General features: G+C 38.7%; 1 protein-coding gene across 4 annotated transcripts in view; it reads right to left on the reverse strand.

Annotated features, from left to right (window-relative positions):
• The window catches only part of n4bp2 (NEDD4 binding protein 2), a 97,457-nt gene that overhangs the window by 27,333 nt on the left and 49,532 nt on the right, over window positions 1-20,592 (reverse strand). For all 4 annotated transcript variants that reach the window (XR_009644694.1, XM_060824677.1, XM_060824687.1 and 1 more), the window contains exons 6-10: window positions 20,014-20,166; window positions 16,822-19,115; window positions 7,038-7,123; window positions 4,849-4,894; window positions 1,496-1,761 (exon numbers count right to left, since the gene is read on the reverse strand). Coding sequence is in view for 3 of the 4 variants with exons in the window: in XM_060824677.1 (XP_060680660.1) it covers window positions 1,496-1,761; window positions 4,849-4,894; window positions 7,038-7,123; window positions 16,822-19,115; window positions 20,014-20,166 (2,845 nt within the window). In the remaining variant the exon portion in view is untranslated. The remainder of the gene's footprint in view (window positions 1-1,495; window positions 1,762-4,848; window positions 4,895-7,037; window positions 7,124-16,821; window positions 19,116-20,013; window positions 20,167-20,592) is intronic.

The following is a 20,592-nucleotide window of genomic DNA, read 5'->3' on the forward strand; positions in this document are numbered from 1 at the left end:
TAAAAGTTGTCCAGCTTTAAAAGTGTCAAGTATCAAGCTTTGATGTGAAGCCTCTGGTACATTTGTTCATGAGTGCTTGTTCTAAAGTGACTTTGTACACTGGTTCTAAAAATTTAGTTCTTGCGAAAACCAAGAATCCCTAATGCACTGAGTACTAATGCCAAACTGCTATTGAAACCTGGTCACAGCACAGTCTTATTGCTAAGTCATACTGGTAAGTTCAATTACTGCCGTGAAGACTTTGATACTGATAGCTGCTTATACATCAGCTTTGCCAGTAAATGCTTGGTAACATTCAAAAGTGAGAACCCAGGTGAATATCGAGTATTAATATATGTTAGTTATATGCATTTTATGTACCAACGATGACCACACTGACAATCATATTTAGATGATTAAAGGTTTTAAACTAAAACTGATATCAATGTTCTTGCGTAAATGCAGTGAACCTGTAAATACAGTGCTAATCAAAACTCTGGCTTGTGCCCTATTTCTGAGAAAATTAGACAAGCACATTGGAAACACAATTGGTAATTAAACACAGATAAATCTACACGGAACATCGATTCTAATCTGCTTCCACAAAAACATGCTGAAAAATGCAAATTGAATACATTAACCTACAACACAAATATCAAAAATATGTTCATATTTTATCAAATATCAAATGGCACTGAGTCATTGTCCTGAATGGTTCAGTACAAATACAATATGACTTACAGCTGAAAAAAGATGAACGAGCAGAGATTCTTACAAAAACTGCTTGTCAACATTGCCCATCTGATACTTAAGCAACATCACTTGCCACCAACCTTGAACAAAGATGTCTTCAAATATCTATATCTCTGCATCTTGGACTTCCCCTTTCCCAAAATTACCATGCTACTATGTTCAAGGGGATCTGCTAGTGCCCAACAAGTGATGTCAATAAGCAGATGGAACAGTTAATCAGCTTTCTCAGTCTGTATTCTCAGTCAGCATATCAGAATGTGAACTGCATGATCCTTTTATAAAGAATAAAATAATACATGTGTATTTTCCAAACATTCATGGTAGAGTTGAAACATAAAACTAAACTCTCAAAGAAAATCTTACAAATATGCTTTGATCAAAATAAAGAAATGTGGCATTCCACAAAATATAAAATTAATTGATCAGGGCCAGAGATTCATCAGTAGCAATTATACATCCTACATGTTATTCAACAAGATATAACTTTTTCAAGTAGTTTTGCAGTGAGTGAGACGAGTAACATAAAACAGCAAGTTTTCATCTGTTCAGTATTTCTCATTGAAATCTGTGGAAATTTCAATAATACATCCTATGAAGAAGCATACAATCACTAACAACTCCTGAATTTCCACATTTAACTATATATCTCAAGGGAGTCCAGAAGTTGCCAGATTCCAAGGGGTAATGATATCAAATGGTGACAATTTCACCATGTTTACTCCCCCAAAATCCAGACTTTACAAGCATGCAGATTTATACACACCTGGTCATGTTTTGTCTGAAAGTCCATCTCCTCTGACATGATATCCCTCAATGACACGCTAGGAACCTGAGTATTCCAGTGGTCCATAAATGGAAAGCCTTCCATTAGATCCCTCTTGACAGTCAATGCAGTTGATACAGGGATTGTTTTCTTTCCATCCTTTCTCTTTGACCTTTTTGTATCACATTTCAAAGTAAAAGCACCCTCCTCTTCCTCTTTCACAGAATCTTCAAAGTCCCACTTGAAATTCTCAGGTAAGTTGCCATCTGAAAAAATGGAATGTTGTATTTTTGTAGCTTCTAATCCATATTAAAAATACAATAAAATGGAATTCCAAAATTCAATATAAAGGATGTGACCTGGGACTTCTGCTAATTAAATTCTGATATAAAACAAAAGACACACACCCGTGTCACTCCACAAATAAGTATCTGATCTTTGCTCTGCCGCTGCTATAATAACAGACACTTTCTCATAACTAGAGCATGTTATCAGAGTCATAGAGATGTACAGCACAGGATCTCTTAGGTCCAACACATCCATGCTGACCAGATATCCTAATTTAATCTAGTCTAATTTGCCAGCAGTTGGCTCATATCCCTCTAAACTCTTCCTATTCACATACCCATCCAGATGCTTCTTAAATGTTGTAATTGTACCAGCATCCACCTCTTCTGCTGGCAGCTCATTCTATACACACACCACCCTCTGCGTGAATAAGTTGCCCCTTAGGTCCCTTGTAAAATTTTTTCCCTCTCGCCTTAAACCTATGCCCTCTAATTTTGGACTTCCTTTCCATGGGAAAAAGATGTTGGCTCTTCACCCCATCTGGGCCCCACAATTTTACAAACCTCCATAGGTCACCCCTCAGTTTCTAATTTCCAAGAAAAACAGTCCTTGCCTTTTTCTGCCTCTCCCTCTAGCTGAAACCCTCCAACCATGGCACTATCCTTGTAAATCTTTTCTGAACCCTTTCAAGTTTCACAACATCCCTCCTATAGCAGAGAGACCAGAATTGAATGCAGTATTCCAAAACAGGCCTAAACTATGTTCTGTACAGCTGAAACATGGCCTCCGAACTCTTATACACTATGCACAGACCAATAAAGGCAAGTGTACCAGATGCCTTCCTCACTACCCTTTCTACCTATGACTCCACTTTCAAGGAACTATGAACTTGCACCCTAAGGTCTCTTTGTTCAGCAATACTCCCCAGGACCTTACCATTAAGTGTATAAGTCCTGACCTGATTTGCCTTATCAAAACGCAGAACCTCAGATGTATCTAATTGATCAGATGCCACTTCCATCCAATATCATCCAAACTTTTCTTTGTAATGAATTTCACTGCAGGAGCTGTGCTGTGGGACAAACTAAAGAAGCTATGACTGGAGTTGAACATTTTCAGATCAGCAGAAAACAACCTTGCTCCTGAGCTTTAGTTGAAGAACATTCCAAAAATTACTAACGATCATTGGGTGGTGACGGTTTCCTTGTAATGTCTGTAGGAATGTGATGATTGATCACAAACAAATATGACTAGACTAGTGTGATGTTAAGATGTGCAAATATATATTTTAAAGTATATTTATATATTATATATTTACATTTTATATTTAGGTATATTTATATATTAATATAATTTATTTTTGAATTTGGATTTTTCAATTTTAGCTAATGGCATATGGGTTTCCTGATGATGCCACCTTCCACAAAGAATGTGACCTGGGACTGTTGCTGGTGTAGAAAAAAAGCCCCAGAAATGTCCTCTGTATTCCTCAACCGAAAATTTCCCACCGCCATGGTTGACAAGGCTCTCAGACATGCCTCATCCATTCCCCACACTTCTGCACTCACCCCTTCTCTTCCCTCCCACAACACCAATAAGGCCCTTCTATCTTCACTTTCCAGCTCACCAGCATCCCCATCCAAAGGATTTTAAGCCAACATTTCTGCCACCACCAGTGGTATGCCACCTTCAGGTATATACCTTTCTTTCCCTTGACAACCTTCTGCAAGGACCATTCCCTCTGGAATATCCTCTTCCACTCCCACCACCTCCCCACAACCCCTTCCCATTCAATCACAGGTGTAACACCTGCCCATTTATTTCCTCCCTCTCACTATCCAAGGTTCCAGAAACATCTTCCAGGTAAAGTAGTGATTTATCTACACTTTACTCAATCCAGCCTACTGGATTCACTGCTAAAAATGTGGTCTCCTCTACAGTGGGCCGACCAAATGCAGACTGAGTGGCTGCTTTGCAGAATATCTATGTTGTGTCTGCAAATACTACCTCCAGATTCTGGTTGACTACCATTTCAACACACCACGAGTTACCTGGCCAACATCTCTGCCTCGGGTTTGCTGCAGTGGTCCAGCAAAGCTTAGCATAAGCTAGAAAAATAGCATCTCATTTTCCACTTGGGGACCCTGCAACCTTCAGAACTCAACACTATGGTCAATAATTTTAGGGCTTGACCACCTTCTCCCTGTCCTTCCCCCCACTTCCAGACACCAGATCTTGTCATCACACGGATTGTTTTCACTACAGCCAACCCATTTCACCTACTAAGGGTCCCCAATAGCAGCATTTCTTTCTCTCCGACTTAGCATTATCCATTCCTTTGTCTGCCCGACTACTCTTCTCCTCTCCGTGCGCCCATCCACCTGATACTTACTCTTTCCCCTACCCCGACACCGTCTTCAGCTATTTACTAATCTTTTCCTAGCTCCAGTCAGTTCTGAAGAAGCGTTACTGGACGTGAAATGTTGGCTCTGCTTTCTCTTCACAGATGCTCCATGACCTGCTGGGTTTTTCCAGTAATTTCTGTTTCGGATTTCCAGCGTCCACAGTTCTTTTCGTTTTGTTTAGTAACGAAAAGTACTTCAACAAAATCATTGCATGTGTGGTATCAGTTGCAAAACCTGCCTCACATGGTTGGTCTCTTCAGCGCCATATAAAGCTCCCCCACCCGCAATAGATTTGATTTGCTGCATGTCCACCTTCATTTGTGGATGGTAGGATGACAAGGAACAGCACATCCATTCAAGACCAAAAAGGGAGGAATGAGGGCTCCCGAAGTCATTACTGTGTTAGTTTCTGCATAAGTTATTAGCCATTTTTCTAATGCAGAAGTTAACCAGATCTATTGAATTCACTTTCACAACTTCCATATTTAAATTTGAAGTTACAAGCAGAGATGATAGCCCAAGTCTCAAAGCCAATACATCATCTTTTCTTATCAATTTTACTTATTGTATGCCCTTCATATTCAAAATTTTATAAGAATTATAATCACTTATCAACAAAGTGATTTGAGTTTTTAGTACAGGAATTAACAATATTATTACCTTCCAAAAGAAGCTGGTATGATAGAGATTCTTGTTTCTTTCTTTCCTGGAAAAAAGAATTGGTTACAGCCAAGCAAGGTAAACTGGTTGAACAATTATTTACAAAGATAACGTAATACTTTCAAAATCATATATTATACAACTACGCAATGTTATGGGTCGGCATGAAATGAGAATATAAGACAACATGAAATAGCAGCATGCATAGGCCATTTAGCCTCTCAAGTCTGCTTCATAATTTAATAAGATCAATGCTGACACTCTGCCCAACTTCACTTCCCACACAAACCCCATATCCCTTTACTTTCATCACATTTTACATCCTTTGCAGTAGGCAATGGCACTGAAATGGTAGTAATTTCATCAGACAATTTATCTTGAACGCTGAATATGAAACACACCAAAGGGATGAAATTTGAATTCAGTAAGAATATGGCATTAAAAGTTAGCCTACTGGCAATTGTTGCAAAAACCTGTCCAGCTCACTAATGTCCAAAAGAGAAGAGAATTTGCCATTACCTGGTCTGGCTTACACGCGGGCCCACAACAATGTGTCTGAATTCTAACTGGCTTCTGGACAATCGGGGTGGGCAATAAATTCTGACTTAGCCAGCAACACCCAAATTCCATGAATTAATTTTTAAAAATGCTTGGTCTTATCAATGCCTTCAATGGCTTTCACCTTATTTTTTCAGAAAAAGTGCTGAGATACTTCATCTAACCGTTTTAGTTGCAAAAACTTTAAGATTTAGTGTTGAAAACTATTTCTTTGAAGAAAAATCAACAAAAGAGCAAGAAACAGATTTCAGAATTTAATCACTTCTACACACCATTCCAAGTTGCGTGAAGTGGCAAATCATTGCAGCAAAATTGAATCTGCTCTACTGGTTCAGACTGGAGGCCAGCAGCCAGTGGTGTGCCACAACAATCAGTTTTGGGTCTGGTGCTTTTCGTCATTTACATGAGTGATTTGGATGTGAATATAGAAGGCATGATCAGTAAGTTTGCAGATGGCACCAAAATTGATGATGTAGTGGACACTGAAGAAGATTATCTCAGAGTAAAACAGGACCTTGATCAGATAGGCCAATATGCCAAGGAGTAATTGATGGGAGTTTGATTTAGATAAATGTGAGATGTTGCAGCTTGGTAAGGCAAACCATGGCAGGACATATACAGTTAATGGGAGATCCTTGGTGAATGGACAGAGTGGTGAATAACGTGCTTGCCCTTGTTGGTCAGAACATTGAATATAGGAGTTGGGATGTCATGTTGTACCTGTAAAGGACATTGGTGAGACCACTTTCAGAATACTGCGCACAATTCTGATCGCCCTTCTATAGGAAAGATTTTATTAAACTTGAGAGGGTGCAGAAAAGATTAAGAAGGAGGCTGAATAGGCTGGGGTTTTTCTTCCTGCAGCATCAGAAGCTGAAGGGTGACCTGATAGAGGTTTATAAAATTGTGAGGAATTGGATAGGGTGCACAGCCAAGGTTGTTTGGACGTGGGAGAGTCCAAAACTATAGGGAATTGGTTTAAAATGAGAGGGGAGAGATTTAAAAAGGACGTAAGGGGTAAGCTTTTTATGCAGAGTGTGCGGTGTGTATGGAACAAACTGCTAGAGGGAGTGGTGGAGGTGGGTACAATTACAACATTTAAAAGGCATTTGGATGGCTACATTAATAAGAAGAGTTTAGAGGAATACGGGCCAAATGCTGGGAAATGGGACTCGGTCTGATTGGCATGTCTGGTCAGTGCAGACGAGTTGATCCAAAGAGTCTGTTTCCGTGTTGCATGACTCTCCTCAGGGCATCGATTCACAAAATGGTAACCCCCATGCAGCTTTACAACTGTTGTTATCCTTTTCTTTAATTACAAAACACATCAAATTTTTTTTTAAAGACGGTTGGCATATAATCTTAATGTTAATGAAAATAGTTCTGCAATTTCTAAATGAAACTTATAAAAACTAAACCTTTAAGATATAAATCTACTTAACAAAGGAATTATGATTACCATAACAGGAACAAAAAGATGTTCTTATTAGACAATAACTCAGATCCACTATAGTAGCTTGCCACATATATGCCCAGAATATTCCACATGGAAAGACCAATCACAATAAAAAATAAATAACATGCATAAGACTCCAGATAAGGTTATGATAGACAAGAAAAACTGTACAAACCAATACAGTCTCCTTCCACTTCTGATGGATAACTTTTGCCAAATTCAGATCCAGCTGGACAACACAATCCTCTGGAGTCAAATAATCTGAGGAAACAATCATGGTCATTTTTCACTAAATGATAAGAAATAACTTCAGATGACCATTGCATATTTGGTTTCATTTTGGGAAGAATACAGAGCATTTTAAAAACAGGATTTTACGCCTCTATATCATTTTTGAAATTTAAATTTTCTCTCTGTCCCTTAAATGGCTTTCTGAAATTTAGGCAAACAATCAAGGAAACACATCGCAGATTACAAACAAATCTCTTCAGGGTGTTGCAATTAACCAGATTGTTCCATAGTTTGCTAAGACCTTCATATATTTTTGATATGCTTTTTAAGTGCAAAATTAATACAACTTCTGCATAAATATCTGACTTTGTACAATTATGGACTTGCCTTACAAGTGAAAGTGAGGGTATCTGATTGAGAAACTGATAAATAACTTTAAGGTAAGTGCAATTCAATCAAGTTCAGAGTTAATTATAATTAAAGTTAATAACGTCAGATGCTTTACAAGAGCTGGTCGTGGAAGAAACCTGAGCAATTAACAATCCATCTGTAATGGAGCCAGGGAGTCCGGCGACAGGGACTGACATTCATTCAAAATATAAATTATTCATATGGGCTAATAAATCAAAGAGTATGTTGAAGGTAAAATATCTGCTTTGTATTATAGTCAAATCACCCCAGACCATGCCGCTTTGTGACAGTGATTCAGTGTAGAGTTTTGGGTAGAAGTTGGTTTTATTTAATTTATTCTATGTCTCTTCAGTTTGGATTTTACCAAGGAAAAGCAGGCTGGGAGATTGCTCTGGTTTGTAACTAGGTGAAGCTAGCTACTCAACAGCCTTCTGGCACAGAGTCAGCTTGAAAACTTAACTTGGGAAAACTATAGGTGCTAATCTGCACTATGACTATGACGATGCATATCCAATACCCGGCCAAGGAGTTGAAGAGTCCATAGTTGTGAAATTTTTACAGAAAATTGGAGGATGGTTTCATCAAAAGGTAATGGAAGAATCCACATGAAATGTGTATCTTGAGGAAAAGTTGGAATATTAAGGAGAATACTATATTCAATCCAGGAAAATTAGTGAACTTGAAATGTTGTAAAATTCAGGAATATTTGAGTGAACTAAAGTGTAGAACTAATTTTACAGCATAAGTATTTATAGGCTATTGTATTAACAATGCTTACTTTACATAATCTTTTTCAATACACAGTAATTGTTATTGTTTAAAAATTTGAAATCTTGTGGTGTGGCTCCGACAGTTAATTGCTGAATGCTCAGAATTCTTCTTTAAACATCAGCAATCCCTAACAAGTTCATTAACACTTCCTATAATCATTAGGTTTGATACATTGAGGAATAAATTTCTCAGAATAAGTAGAAGTTTTCATAACGCAAACAAACATGATCAGATAATCTTTACAGCGATGTGGCTGAATTATGATAAGGACTGAGTCCTGAATATTCAGAGGGATGAGACATTCAAGAATAGGAGATTCCTGATGAAGAGCTTTTGCCCGAAACATCGATTTTCCTGCTCCTCACATGCAACCTGACCTGCTGTGCTTTTCCAGCACCACACTCTCGATTCAAGAACAGGAAGCAAGGTTAACTTGGAAAGATAGCATTGTTAATCATGGTGACAGGGTGCAATACATAGAAATGACCTTGGTTCAGGAAACTGGAATGTAACTTAGGTGGAGAAGAGTCATAGGAGAGCAAGTCATTAGCAGGAATGGTCTACAGGCACTGTAACAATAACCACAAAATTGGATAAACAATGAAAGAAGAAATATTTGTTGCTTGTGATAAAAGTCAGCAATAATCATACTATCTGGAAAAAAAAACAAATTGGTAATTATGGCCTGAATGAAGGGTTCATAAAATGTTTTTAAAATTGTTTCTGAGAACAGAAGGTCATGGAACAAACTAGAAAGCAGGTTATACTGGGCTTGGCATTGTATAATGTGACAGGATTAATGAATAGCCTCAAATCAAAGTCTGTATTAGAGGGCAACAACCACAAAATGATTGAATTTTATATATCGTTTAAAAGGGAGGAATGGGTCTAAGATTAATATTTTAAACTCAAGAGGCAAATATGTGGGCATGGCTGTTTGTTTGCTGTGTGACTCTATGACAACAGTGCTAAAGTGAACTGGATAAGAGGCTGGGGACAGATCAACAGAAAAGCAGTGTCAGATATTTAAGGGGATACTTCAGAAAGAAAAAAATTAAGCGGAGAACCCACCATTGATGAGTAACTAAAGAAGTTAAAGAAAGCATTAAACTGAAACCAAAAATAATTAACTGGGCAAAGTTGAGTTGCAGGTCAGTTGAAAGGTCAGAACACAAGGAACAACAGAGAATGATTAAAAGGCACCCATGAGAAGCTGACAAAAAGTTTGCATGATGCTGTCACGAGACAGTTTGCACATGAGGGTCTAAGTAACATGATAGGGAGGCAATAAGAAATTAGAGTACGAAAGAAAAAACAAGGAATATAATAAGAACAAATAGCAAGGTTTCGAAAGGTACCGAAAAAGGAAAAGAGTAAAGTGACTGCTGGCTCTCTGAAGTGTGAGAATGGTGAATTAATTGTAGACACAAAGTCAAACACAGATGAAGTGAATAGTTTTCTTGTTTTCACTACTGAGGATATAAAAGAAAAATGCTACTAATAGCTGTAAATCAGAATACTGAAAGTAGAGGAACTTGCATGAAATTACAATCACTAGAGAAGCAGTACTGAGTAAACTGGCAGAGCTATGGACTGACAAGACTCTGGGCTCTGATGGACCTCATCCTAGTGTCTTATAAAAGATGACTAATAAGGTAGATGGTGTGTTGGTGTTAATTTTTTAAAATTTACTAGATTCCAGAAAGGTTCCACTGGATTTGTAATTAACAAATAAAACTGCTTCATTCAAGAGGAGTGAGGGAAGAAACCTGGAAACTGTAAACCAGTTAGCTTTATTGCTGTCATGGGAAAGGTGTTAAAATAAATCATTAAGAAAGTTATAGCTGAATGTTTAGAAAAATGCACGGTAATTGGGAACAGTCAGCATGGTTTTGTCAAAGGAAAATTACATCTAACCAATTTATTGGAGTCCTTTGAAGGAGTAACATGAGTTGTGATTAAAGGGAAGCCTGTACAGATACAATACTTGGATTTCTAGAAGGCACTTAACAAGACACTACATAAAAGGTAAGTGCATAAAGTAGGAACTCATGGTGTAGAAGGGTAACGTATTAGCAAGAATAAAAGATTGTTTTCTATCAGTCACAGTATGCATAAATCGATCTTTTCCTAATTGGCATCATGTGATGAGTGGAGTCCCACAGCTTTTAACAATTTATGGCTACATTTGAGGCCGGGTTCACTGAAGATGGAGCATTCAGTGTCCACCAATACTCTTGATGCCTTTAGGGAGAGGTGGACACTGCATGTGGATGGAGTGCTTTATTTCCCCTTCCAATTTCATTTGATTTAGTCGCCTCCTTCTCTTCCTAAGCCCTTCCTTCACATTTTAATGACAGCATTGCCCATAAAAGGCTTTGCTTGTTAATGTTCAATTGGCCACATGTGTTTTCTCCTGGTTGCAGAGAAAAAAAATGTATAATAAAATGTACACATAATGGTGTCTCTTTACTGTGTCACTATTAAAATAAATTATACACCGCCACAGGTGATGTGGGGAAAAATATAAGCATTACTAGATGAGAGGAGCGAAGGGCCCTCTTGTACAGCAGTGATAGTATCCCTTTGCCGAGATCGGAAGGCCTGGGTTCAAGTCCACTCTAATCTACAGGTGTGTAATAACATCTTTGAACAGGTTGAATTTAAAAAGTAATTAAATGAGAGAAATGAAGCCACGGTGGCTAAGTTTGCAAATGACACAACTTAGGTAGGAGAGCATTTGAAAAAAAATGAATACAGAGAAACCTTGATTATCCGAATGCCAACTATCCGAAAATTGGATTATCCGCACGAGATCGCGAGGTCTCGACAGAAACATTACTTCAAAGACATGTGTCCAACATTTAATCACTGTAAACAAAAGATGCAACCAAAGTGGGGGCAGGCAGGGGGCAGTGTTGGACTCGATTGCGGGGGCGCGGCTAGACAGGCGGGGGAGTTGGACAGGATTAGGACGTGGGAGGGGGCCAGGGGATCACGCGCGCTGTGATGCTGCCTTACTTCCTGGACAGGGAGCTGATTTTACAGAAAACTCAGACCCCAGAGGAATGGCATTGAACCAATTAAGCGATCAATCAATTATCCGAACGAAATAGTGCCCGCCCATCTCGTTCGGATAATCGAGGTTCCTCTATATATGGACTTTGATACAGCTGAGCGAGTCACAAAAATCTGACAAATGGATTATAATGTGGGAAAATGTGAAATTAGTAACAAAGGCAGGAAGGATAAAAGAAATTGAGTATTTCTTACACAGAGAACAATTGCTGAGTTCCAAGGTTTCGAGGTGCTCTAATGCATGTGACAAAAAGTTAACATGCATGTATAGCAAGTAATTAATAAGGCTAAAGGAATGCTATATTTTCTTAGAAGAACTGAACATTAAAATAAGGATGTAATGACTCAATCATCATTTTAGGCAGAGGCACTAGGCTAGCAATCCAGAACCCCAAGCTAATGTTCTGGATACATGGATTTGAATCCCATCATAGTAGATAGCAAAATTTTATTTTTAAGAAAAGTAAAAATTTGGTCTAAAAAGCTAGTCAAATGGCAACTATGTATCCACTGCTTCTTGTTGCAAAATCAACTTGTTCAGAGACATTATTACACACTGGTGAGGCATGTGGAACTTGAATCCAGGTGTCCTGGCTCTGAAGTAGAGATGCTACCACTGCACCACAAAAACCCTTGTTCCACTCATCTAGGTATTTTCTCCTCAAGCTGTTCAGAGATGTTATTGCACACTTCTGAAACAAGTGGCACTTGAGAACCTTGGACTCTTGGCTCAAACTTAGAGATACTACTACTACTGCATCATAGGAGCCCTCAGTATTAGATTACATTAGATTTAGATTAGATTCCCTTCAGGTGTGGAAACAGGCTCTTCGGCCCAAAAAATCCACACTAACCCTCCGAAGAGTAACCCAACCAGACCCATTTCCCTCTGACTAATGCACCTAACACAATGGGCAATTTAGCATGCCAATTCACCTGACCTGCACATCTTTGAACTGTGGGAGAAAACTGGGGCACCTGGAGGAAACCCACGCAGACACAGGGAAAATGTGCAGGTCACACAGACAAACCTGGGACCCTGATGCTACGAGGCAGCAGTGCTAACCACTGAGCCACCATGCTGCCCCTAAGTATTGTTCCTCTTATGTAGATAATTTATAATCACTTACACCTTATAAGGAAGGAAATCTGCTGTCCTTTCCTAGCCTGGCTGACTTATGACTCTAGACCTATAGCAATGTAGTTGACTCTCAACTGTCCTCTGAAATGTCAAGCAAGTCACTCAGTTCAAGGACAATAAAGGATTTTAATAAATGCAACATCCCATGAATAAAAAGTTATACAGGGCATTAGTGACACAACATTTCAAACACTCATGACATTGTTGGTCACTATATTAAAGAAAGGATGTAAATGCATTGAGACAGTTCAGAGATGGTTTACAAGATTGATATCTTGAAAGAGTGGAACGTTTTATGAGGTAAAGTTAGGCAGACTGGACTGGTTTTCAGTTGAGTTTACAGGAGTGAGGGGTGGCTTGCTTAAAGTATAAAAGACCTTGAAAAATCTTGACATGGTTAGTGTGGAAAGGATGTGGCTCAGTCCAGAACTTGGAGGACATTGTTTTAAAATTAAGGTTTTTTTTCTTGGACTTTGCAGCTTTGGAACACTGCCGCGGAAGATGGTTTGGGCAGAATTACTGACTATTTGAGGTGAAGGTAGATTGATTTCCTGATCTAATAAAATCACAGGTTGTCAGGGTTAGATGGGAATGTGGAATTCAAAACACAATTTTAAGATAATTTTAAAATATTAAAACTTACCTCAGGAGTTCAGTGCGCTTCATTTTGTCGGTGGCAGTTGGAGTGGGAGGAGCAACGGCAGGGACCAGTGACCCGACGGTAAGGTAATTTTAAAATATAAAAACTTATCTCAGGAGTTTCAGGTATACATCTTGGCAGTGGCTAAATCCCGAGACACTACATGTATAGTGTCTCCCACCTGCCCTCCTCCTCTAACCAAAAAAAGAGGACTTTCGTGTATTGCTTAGGTAAGGCGTTTCAACTGATATTTCTTTAGCATCGTGTGATTGTTAAAAGTTTACTATTAGTTGGTTAATTGAATAAGATAACAGATAAGTACAAGAAATTATTTAACTCATAAATTTGCATAAATTAATTTAATAAGTAGAGATGGCTGGACAAGTGATGTGCTGTAGCTATATGATGTGGGAGCTGGCTGATCGCATTGTGAATGGCAGTGACCACATCTGTAGCAAGTGTTGGTTGCTGGAAAAACTCCAGATCAGAATTGATGATCTGGAATCTGAGCTTCAAACACTGTGGCACATGCAGGAGGGGCAGAGTTATCTGGATGCTTTGTTTCAGAAAGCAGTCACACCCGGTTAGATTAAGTAATTCAAATTCAGTTAGTGATCAGGAACAACAGAGTGTGACTCTAAGTGAGGCAGGTAGGGGGATTCTGAGTTCAGGAGTGGAGGAACCTCAGCCCTTGGCCTTGTCCAACAGTTATGAGATTTTTGCTCCCTGTATGGATGAGGAAAAGAGCTGTGGGTAGGATGAGCCAGATGACCACGGCACCATGGTGCAGAAGGCCATTCAAGAAGGAAGAGCAAAATGACAAGTAGCTGTTTTCGGGGATTCTTTGCGAGCTGGATCGGGAGTCCCGCATGGTGTGTTGCCTGCCTGGTACCAGGATGCGGGACATCTCTGACTGGCTTGAAAGGGTATAGGAGTGGAAGAGAGAAGATCCAGTTGTTGTGGTCTATGTTGACACAAACAACATAGGCAAGGCATGGAAGGAGGACCTGTTTGGGGAGTACCTAGGAAGGAAATTGAAGACCAGGTCCTCAAAGGTCATAATCTTTAGATTGCTGCCAGAGCCACTTTCTAATTGACAGACCAGGAATGAAGCAAAAAGGAAGGACAACTTAGGATATATTACTGGAGATGATGGAAATCATGAGGATGAGAAAATTAGCATTAAGGTGCTTTACCTGAATGCTCATAGTATTCGTAACAAAATACATGAATTAACAGCACAACTCATCGTGAATGATTATGATGTGGTAGGCATCACAGAGACGTGGCTGCAGGGGTTCAGGACTGGCAGTTAAACATCTAAGGATTTATAACTTATTGAAAAGACTGGGAGGTGGGCAGAGGGGGTGGAGTTGCCTTGTTAGTTAAGAATGAAATTAAATCTTTGGCACTAAATGACACAGGATTAAATGATTTCGAGTCTGTGTGAGTGGAGTTCAGGAACCACAAAGGCATAAAAACCATAATGGGAGTTATGTACAAACCTCCCAGTAGTGGTCAGGACCAGGGGCGCAAGATATACCAGGAAATAGATGGGGCATATCAGAAAGGCAAGATCACGGTGATTGTGGGGGACTTCAATATGCAAATAAACTGGGTGAATAACATTGCTGGTGCATCTAAAGAAAGAAAATTCATGGAATTCTGACAGGATGGTTTTTGGAACAGCTTGTGATGGAGCCCACAAAGGAGCAGGTCATTCTGGACTTAGTTCTATGTAATGAGCCAGACTTTATAAAAGATCTTAAAGTAAGAGAACACTTCAGACGCAGCGATCATAATATGGTAGAGTTCAGTCTGCAGTTTGAAAGAGAGAAGGCAAAATCGGATGTAATGGTGTTACAGTTAAATAAAGGTAATTACAGGGGTATGAGAGAGGAACTGACAAAAATCAACTGGAAGCAGAGCCTAGTGGAGAAGACATTAGAGCAACAATGGCAGGAGCTTTTGGTGTAATTAAGGACACAACTCGGAGGTACATCCCAAAGAAAAGAAAGATTATCACCTGAGAGGGGTGGGGAGATTAGATAGCCACGATTATAGCCAGTAATATTAGAAATGATAGTAAAATTTTCTTTCAATACATAAGAAACAAACAAAATGCAAAAGCAGAAATTGAGCGGCTCCAAATTGATGCAGGAAGGCTTGTGATAGAAGATAAGGAAATAGCTGAAGAATGTATTAAATACTTTGTGTCAGTCTTCACAGTGGAAGACAGGAGTAATATCTCAACAATAAAGGAGAGTCAAGGGTCAGAGTTAAGTATGGTAGCCATGACAAAAGAAGTGTGAGAAAAGCTAAAAGGTCCTCATAAATCTCCTGGCCCGGATGGGCTACATCCTAGAGTTCTGAGGGAGGTGGCTGAAGGAATAGTGGAGGCTTTGGTTGTAATCTTTCAAAAATCACTCGAGGCAGGGAAGGTCCCAAATGATTGGAAAAGTGCTGTTGTAACCCCCTTGTTCAAGAAAGATCAAGACAAAAGATGGAAAATAATAGGTCAATTAGCCTAACCTTGGTTATAGGTAAAATTCTAGAATTCATCGTTAAGGATGAGATTTCTAAATTCTTGGAAGTGCAGGGTCGGATTAGAACAAGTCAGCATGGATTTAGTAAGGGGAGGTCATGCCTGGCAAACCTGTTAGAATTCTTTGAAGAGGTAACAAGTAGGTTAGACCAGGGAAACCCAGTGGATGTTAACTACTTAGACTTCCAATGTGAGGTCTTGCACTTTGGAAAAAAGAATACAGGCATGGACTATTTTCTAAATGGTGAGAAAATTCATAAAGCCAAAGTACAAAGGGATCTGGGAGTGCTAGTCCAGGATTCTCTAAAGGTTGACTTGCAGGTTGAGTCCGTGATTAAGAAAGCAAATGTAATGTTGTCATTTATCTCAAGAGAGTTGGAATGTTAAAGTAGCGATGTGCTACTGAGACTTTATAAAGCTCTAGTTAGGCCCCATTTAGATTACTGTGTCCAATTCTGGACCCCACACCCCAGGAAGGACAAACTGGCACTGCAGCATGTCCAGCGGAGATTCATACAGATGATCCCTGGAATGGCAGGCCTAACATACAATGAATGGCAAAGGATGTTGGGATTGTATGCATTCGAGTTTAGAAGGTTGAGGGGAGATCTAATAGAAACTTAAAGGGTGGACACTGGGAATTTGTTTTCATTAGGCGGGGATACTAGGACCCATGGGCACAGTCTTAGAATTAGAGGTAGTCAATTTAGAATGGAAATGAGGAGACATTTCTTCAGCCAGAGCATGGTGGGCCTTTGGAATTCATTGCCATGGAGCGCAGTGGAGGCCGGGACGTTAAAAGTCCTCCAGGCAGAGATTGATAAATTCTTGATCTCACAAGGAATTAAGGGCTACGGGGAGAGAGCAGGTAAGAGGCGTTGAAATGCCCATCAGCCATGATTAAATGGCAGAGTGGACTCGATGGGCTGAATGCCCTTTCTTCCACTCCTATGTCTTATGATCTTACAATTGGGATAGCCATGATCATTTTGTATGTAGAGCAGCCTCGAGGCTGAATAGCCTATGTCTGGCTCCAAAGTTTCCAAGTTTGTATGATATTTGTCTCCTTCCTTTAATTCACTTATTTTTGTTTGGATTTTAGAATTCATCAGCAGTAAGGTCAACCTAAAACCCTTGCTTACCTGGATCAAGACCTACCGATCCAAACAGGTCAGTAAGTTGAATTGCCAGTTCCGGTGGCAAGTATAATTCCAAAGTCTGAATGTTCAATGCATCAGAAAACAATCCCAAATGATCCTGACTTGTACTTTCACCTTCCAGTGTCTCCTTAGTTTCCTTTTCTGTTGCAAGTTTCTCGGTGTTATAGCTTGACTGATTTTCATTTGAATTTTCGATAAAGGTATTAAGTTCTGGCTGTGATACTGTGGCAGTATCATTTACGTCTATACATTCAGATAAGTACATGCTTCTTTCATTTAATACCTTTATATTTGAAGTATGAGATATGTTACCTTCAATGCATGTTACATGATCATTTGGCAAATCCTTTCTAAGCTTTGAATCATCGCATTCTCCTCCTACACAATATTCCTTACATGGATTAGTAAACTGGTCATGATCAATGTCACGTGCTTCACTGATGATGTTTGTATTTTTCAACTCTTCAGCTATCACTATAGATTCTGTAGTAATGTCAGATGGAGGGCTTAAGTCTTCATATCCAAGGTAAGGCAACAGATGTTTCTTGTTTTGTTGTGTATAAATCACTGATGATTGATTATTTATGTCTGTTGTAGTTTCATTGGCATAAGACAACTGATTCATAACAGAATTAGATTTGCCACTTTGTGACTGATCATCAAAATCTATTTTCTCCATTTGTGGTTTCTGGGTCACTTGTACATTACTGCTAGTTACAAGTTTATCATCTGCAACCGACATCTGATTCACCGGATCTTCATTTGAAAGCTTCACACCAGAATCAAGCAATAAATTGGTTGCCCATTCTATATCTCCATCACATTTTTCATATAAATCAATCAAATCTTCAAAAGGAACAGATTTAAAGCAATTACTAAGTATCTGCAAATTCTCCTCTTCATTAACAAATGCATTTTCATCTACAAATGTGCTTTTGTCATGCACAAGTTTGTAGGGCACTGATTTCACAGGGTTTATAGATTCTTGTGTTGCATCAAAGTCTGTTACCTTAAGTTCATCTACAGCTGCTGTCAATATTTTAAACTCAGTAGAAACAACTTTTTGATTTTCAATCTTCCATAAAAGAGCAAAGTCTTCAGGAGCAGTTTGCGTTGAACTATTCTGTTCTGAATTATCTGAAATTAGAATAGAGTTCTCCATCTGGACAGTGTTCAAAAGGACAGGTTCCAAAGGCTTCTCAGTAATTGGGCTGTTACCTGGAAGTGTTAGTGCCAATTTGCAAGATTTACCTACTCCCCCATTCTGCAAAGATTTTCTATTTGTGGGTTTTTCAGACAATGCTTCAGCATTTTGCTGTTCAAAAGCTCCTAGAGTTTTATGCTCCTCATGGTTTACAGAATTTATTTCTGAAGTAGAATTTTTAACAGTTGACGATAACACATTAGGATTATCTGAACTATCAGCAGAGATTTCAGAGCTGTTTGTTCCTGGTGAGATTTCTATATTCCTCTGTTCAACCAAACTACTAGCAGCGTCTTTTAAGGAATCACTTGGAATGACAGAATCAAAGGTGTCAGATTTATTTCTAATCTTTAGTTCTGATTTTTTTCTGGTTTTCTTTTTCCTCTGATCTTGAGGTTTCAATTTCTCTGCTACTGGCCAATCGCCAACAAAATTTAAGAATTCTGGTTCAATAATCTGATGACGTTGTTCTACAGCTTGTGACTTTTCTGTCAAATTATTTTCTCCAGATGGATCGTCTTCAACTGGCAGTTTTGGTGTTCCTCCATTTTCCGAAGCACTACTTGTACTATTAGCACCTTGCCATTTCGTTCTCCTAATTCTCTGGCCAATAGATGTACTAAAAGCAGTTGGCAAATCATCGTACAGTGCTAAATTATCTTTGTGACTTTCTACGCGTTCAGTATTTTCTGTTCCTTCAAACTTGGATTCAAAAGTTTCCACCCTGATTGTCTTTCTTTTTTCATCTTCAGTTTCAGCATGAGATGCTAAATTATAATTACTACCATTTGATTCAAGAGTTTGATCTTTTTGTATGTTTTCTCCATGTGGTAATTTTGAAAACGTAGCATTATTGCTAGTCTCATGTTCAGTTCCATGTTTTCTGCTTTCACTGGGGAAATCTGAAGGCAGCCTTGTGCATTGCTCCAAGTTATCTGTGTTTATTTCAGTAGTTGACAAGTGTTCTGTACTCTTAAAAGGAGGCATCAAGGAATCAGGTAAAACCTGGCACACTGAAGAAGCTGATGGTCTTGTTGCCATAGTCATGTGATGTAGGTCTCCATTCATTGCTCTGCATAAATTCACAAGTAAATAGATATTTGTTCTTATGAGATTTTCTAGGGTTAAGCAAATCCCTAGCAGCACATTTCCCCATATCTACATGTATGGCATTTAAAATATTTTTACAGCTCATGGAACTTTCTATGTTTACACAATAGGACCTGAAGCAGAAGGGAATAAACAAAAGAGTGTTATCATGTTCCATTCAGAATTGTAACTCCCATCCATCTTAGCTCTATTTCTACTGCAATGGCAAAAACTACTAGAGATTAAAAAACAAGTGCGCAAAATGGCCAAATTCTGATCCTAACTATGCAAGTGAACAGGTGAGAACACAAATTGATAAGAGGTCTAATTCTTAAGCACAACATGGGGTGCAATTAGTTATGAAACAATGTCCAAAACCAGGTATTGTAACAGCAATAAAGAAGCTTTTGCAACATTCCTTCATTGCATCATACACATTTATTACATCAACCTTAGATGAATATAGATTCAAGTGCACCCTGCTGAGATTCAATTTTGAAACATAACACTAAGTCAACTGAACTATTCAACAAATTATTGGTAAGTTTTTTAAGGAAACTTGTACTGGAACGTTTCTTCACCTATTTAAATAGAAACCATTGACCTGGATGTTAACCAAGATACGGTGTGATCTCAACAGTCATGGCAGCCAAAACAGCCTAAATTTTAAACATGAAAAATTTCTTCTGATGTACAAGACATAGGCATTGAGCCATGTTTACCCCTACATTAATAAGAAAAAAATTCATTTAGTTATAGTTTAAACCCACTTATGATTTTTTTTGCAAGATAGCTTCAGACACAATATAGGAGGAGAAAGAATGCTCTCTAGAAAATAAAAACTCACATGATGGGGATATATTTTAGTACATTTTACTTACCCACTTGCTGCACTTGTAGGACACAGTTCTACAGCTTCTGTTTCGGGAATTTTAGGTTCGGATGACTTTATTATAGTGTTGACTGTAACATGGTGCTCATAGTGATCTATGATTGCTTTAATTTTCTCCTTCGACACCCCATGAATATTACGTCTAAGGATAAATAAGCATAATTTCAAAAGTGTACTCTGGATCACAAAACAAGCAAAGAAAAAGCTGGTTAAAATTTCAGGTGAAATTCTACCTGCGAAGCAGTGACCTTAGCTGTCTACTGTATACTTTGCCCAGATTTCTTTCCCACTGCTGCTAAGGTAATTTTAACCTACTTAGGATACAAACAGCTTTCCAGATGAGACAGGAGCATTACACAAATTTTGTTATCTACTGGAAATTAAAACAAATAAATAAGAATATTTGCAAATTTTAGCTTTAATACAGAACACTAAAAGCCTGAGTTACAAGGCAAGGACCATATCAAGATGTGCAAATGCTGACACAAATGGTCTGCATGCTCCATGGCTTCTGTAATTTTGTAGAAACTAGCTAATATCTTAACAAAATGAGAAATTAAACAAAATT

This window comes from Hemiscyllium ocellatum, chromosome 1 (genome assembly GCF_020745735.1).
Source record: "Hemiscyllium ocellatum isolate sHemOce1 chromosome 1, sHemOce1.pat.X.cur, whole genome shotgun sequence".
Taxonomy (NCBI): Eukaryota; Metazoa; Chordata; class Chondrichthyes; order Orectolobiformes; family Hemiscylliidae; genus Hemiscyllium; species Hemiscyllium ocellatum.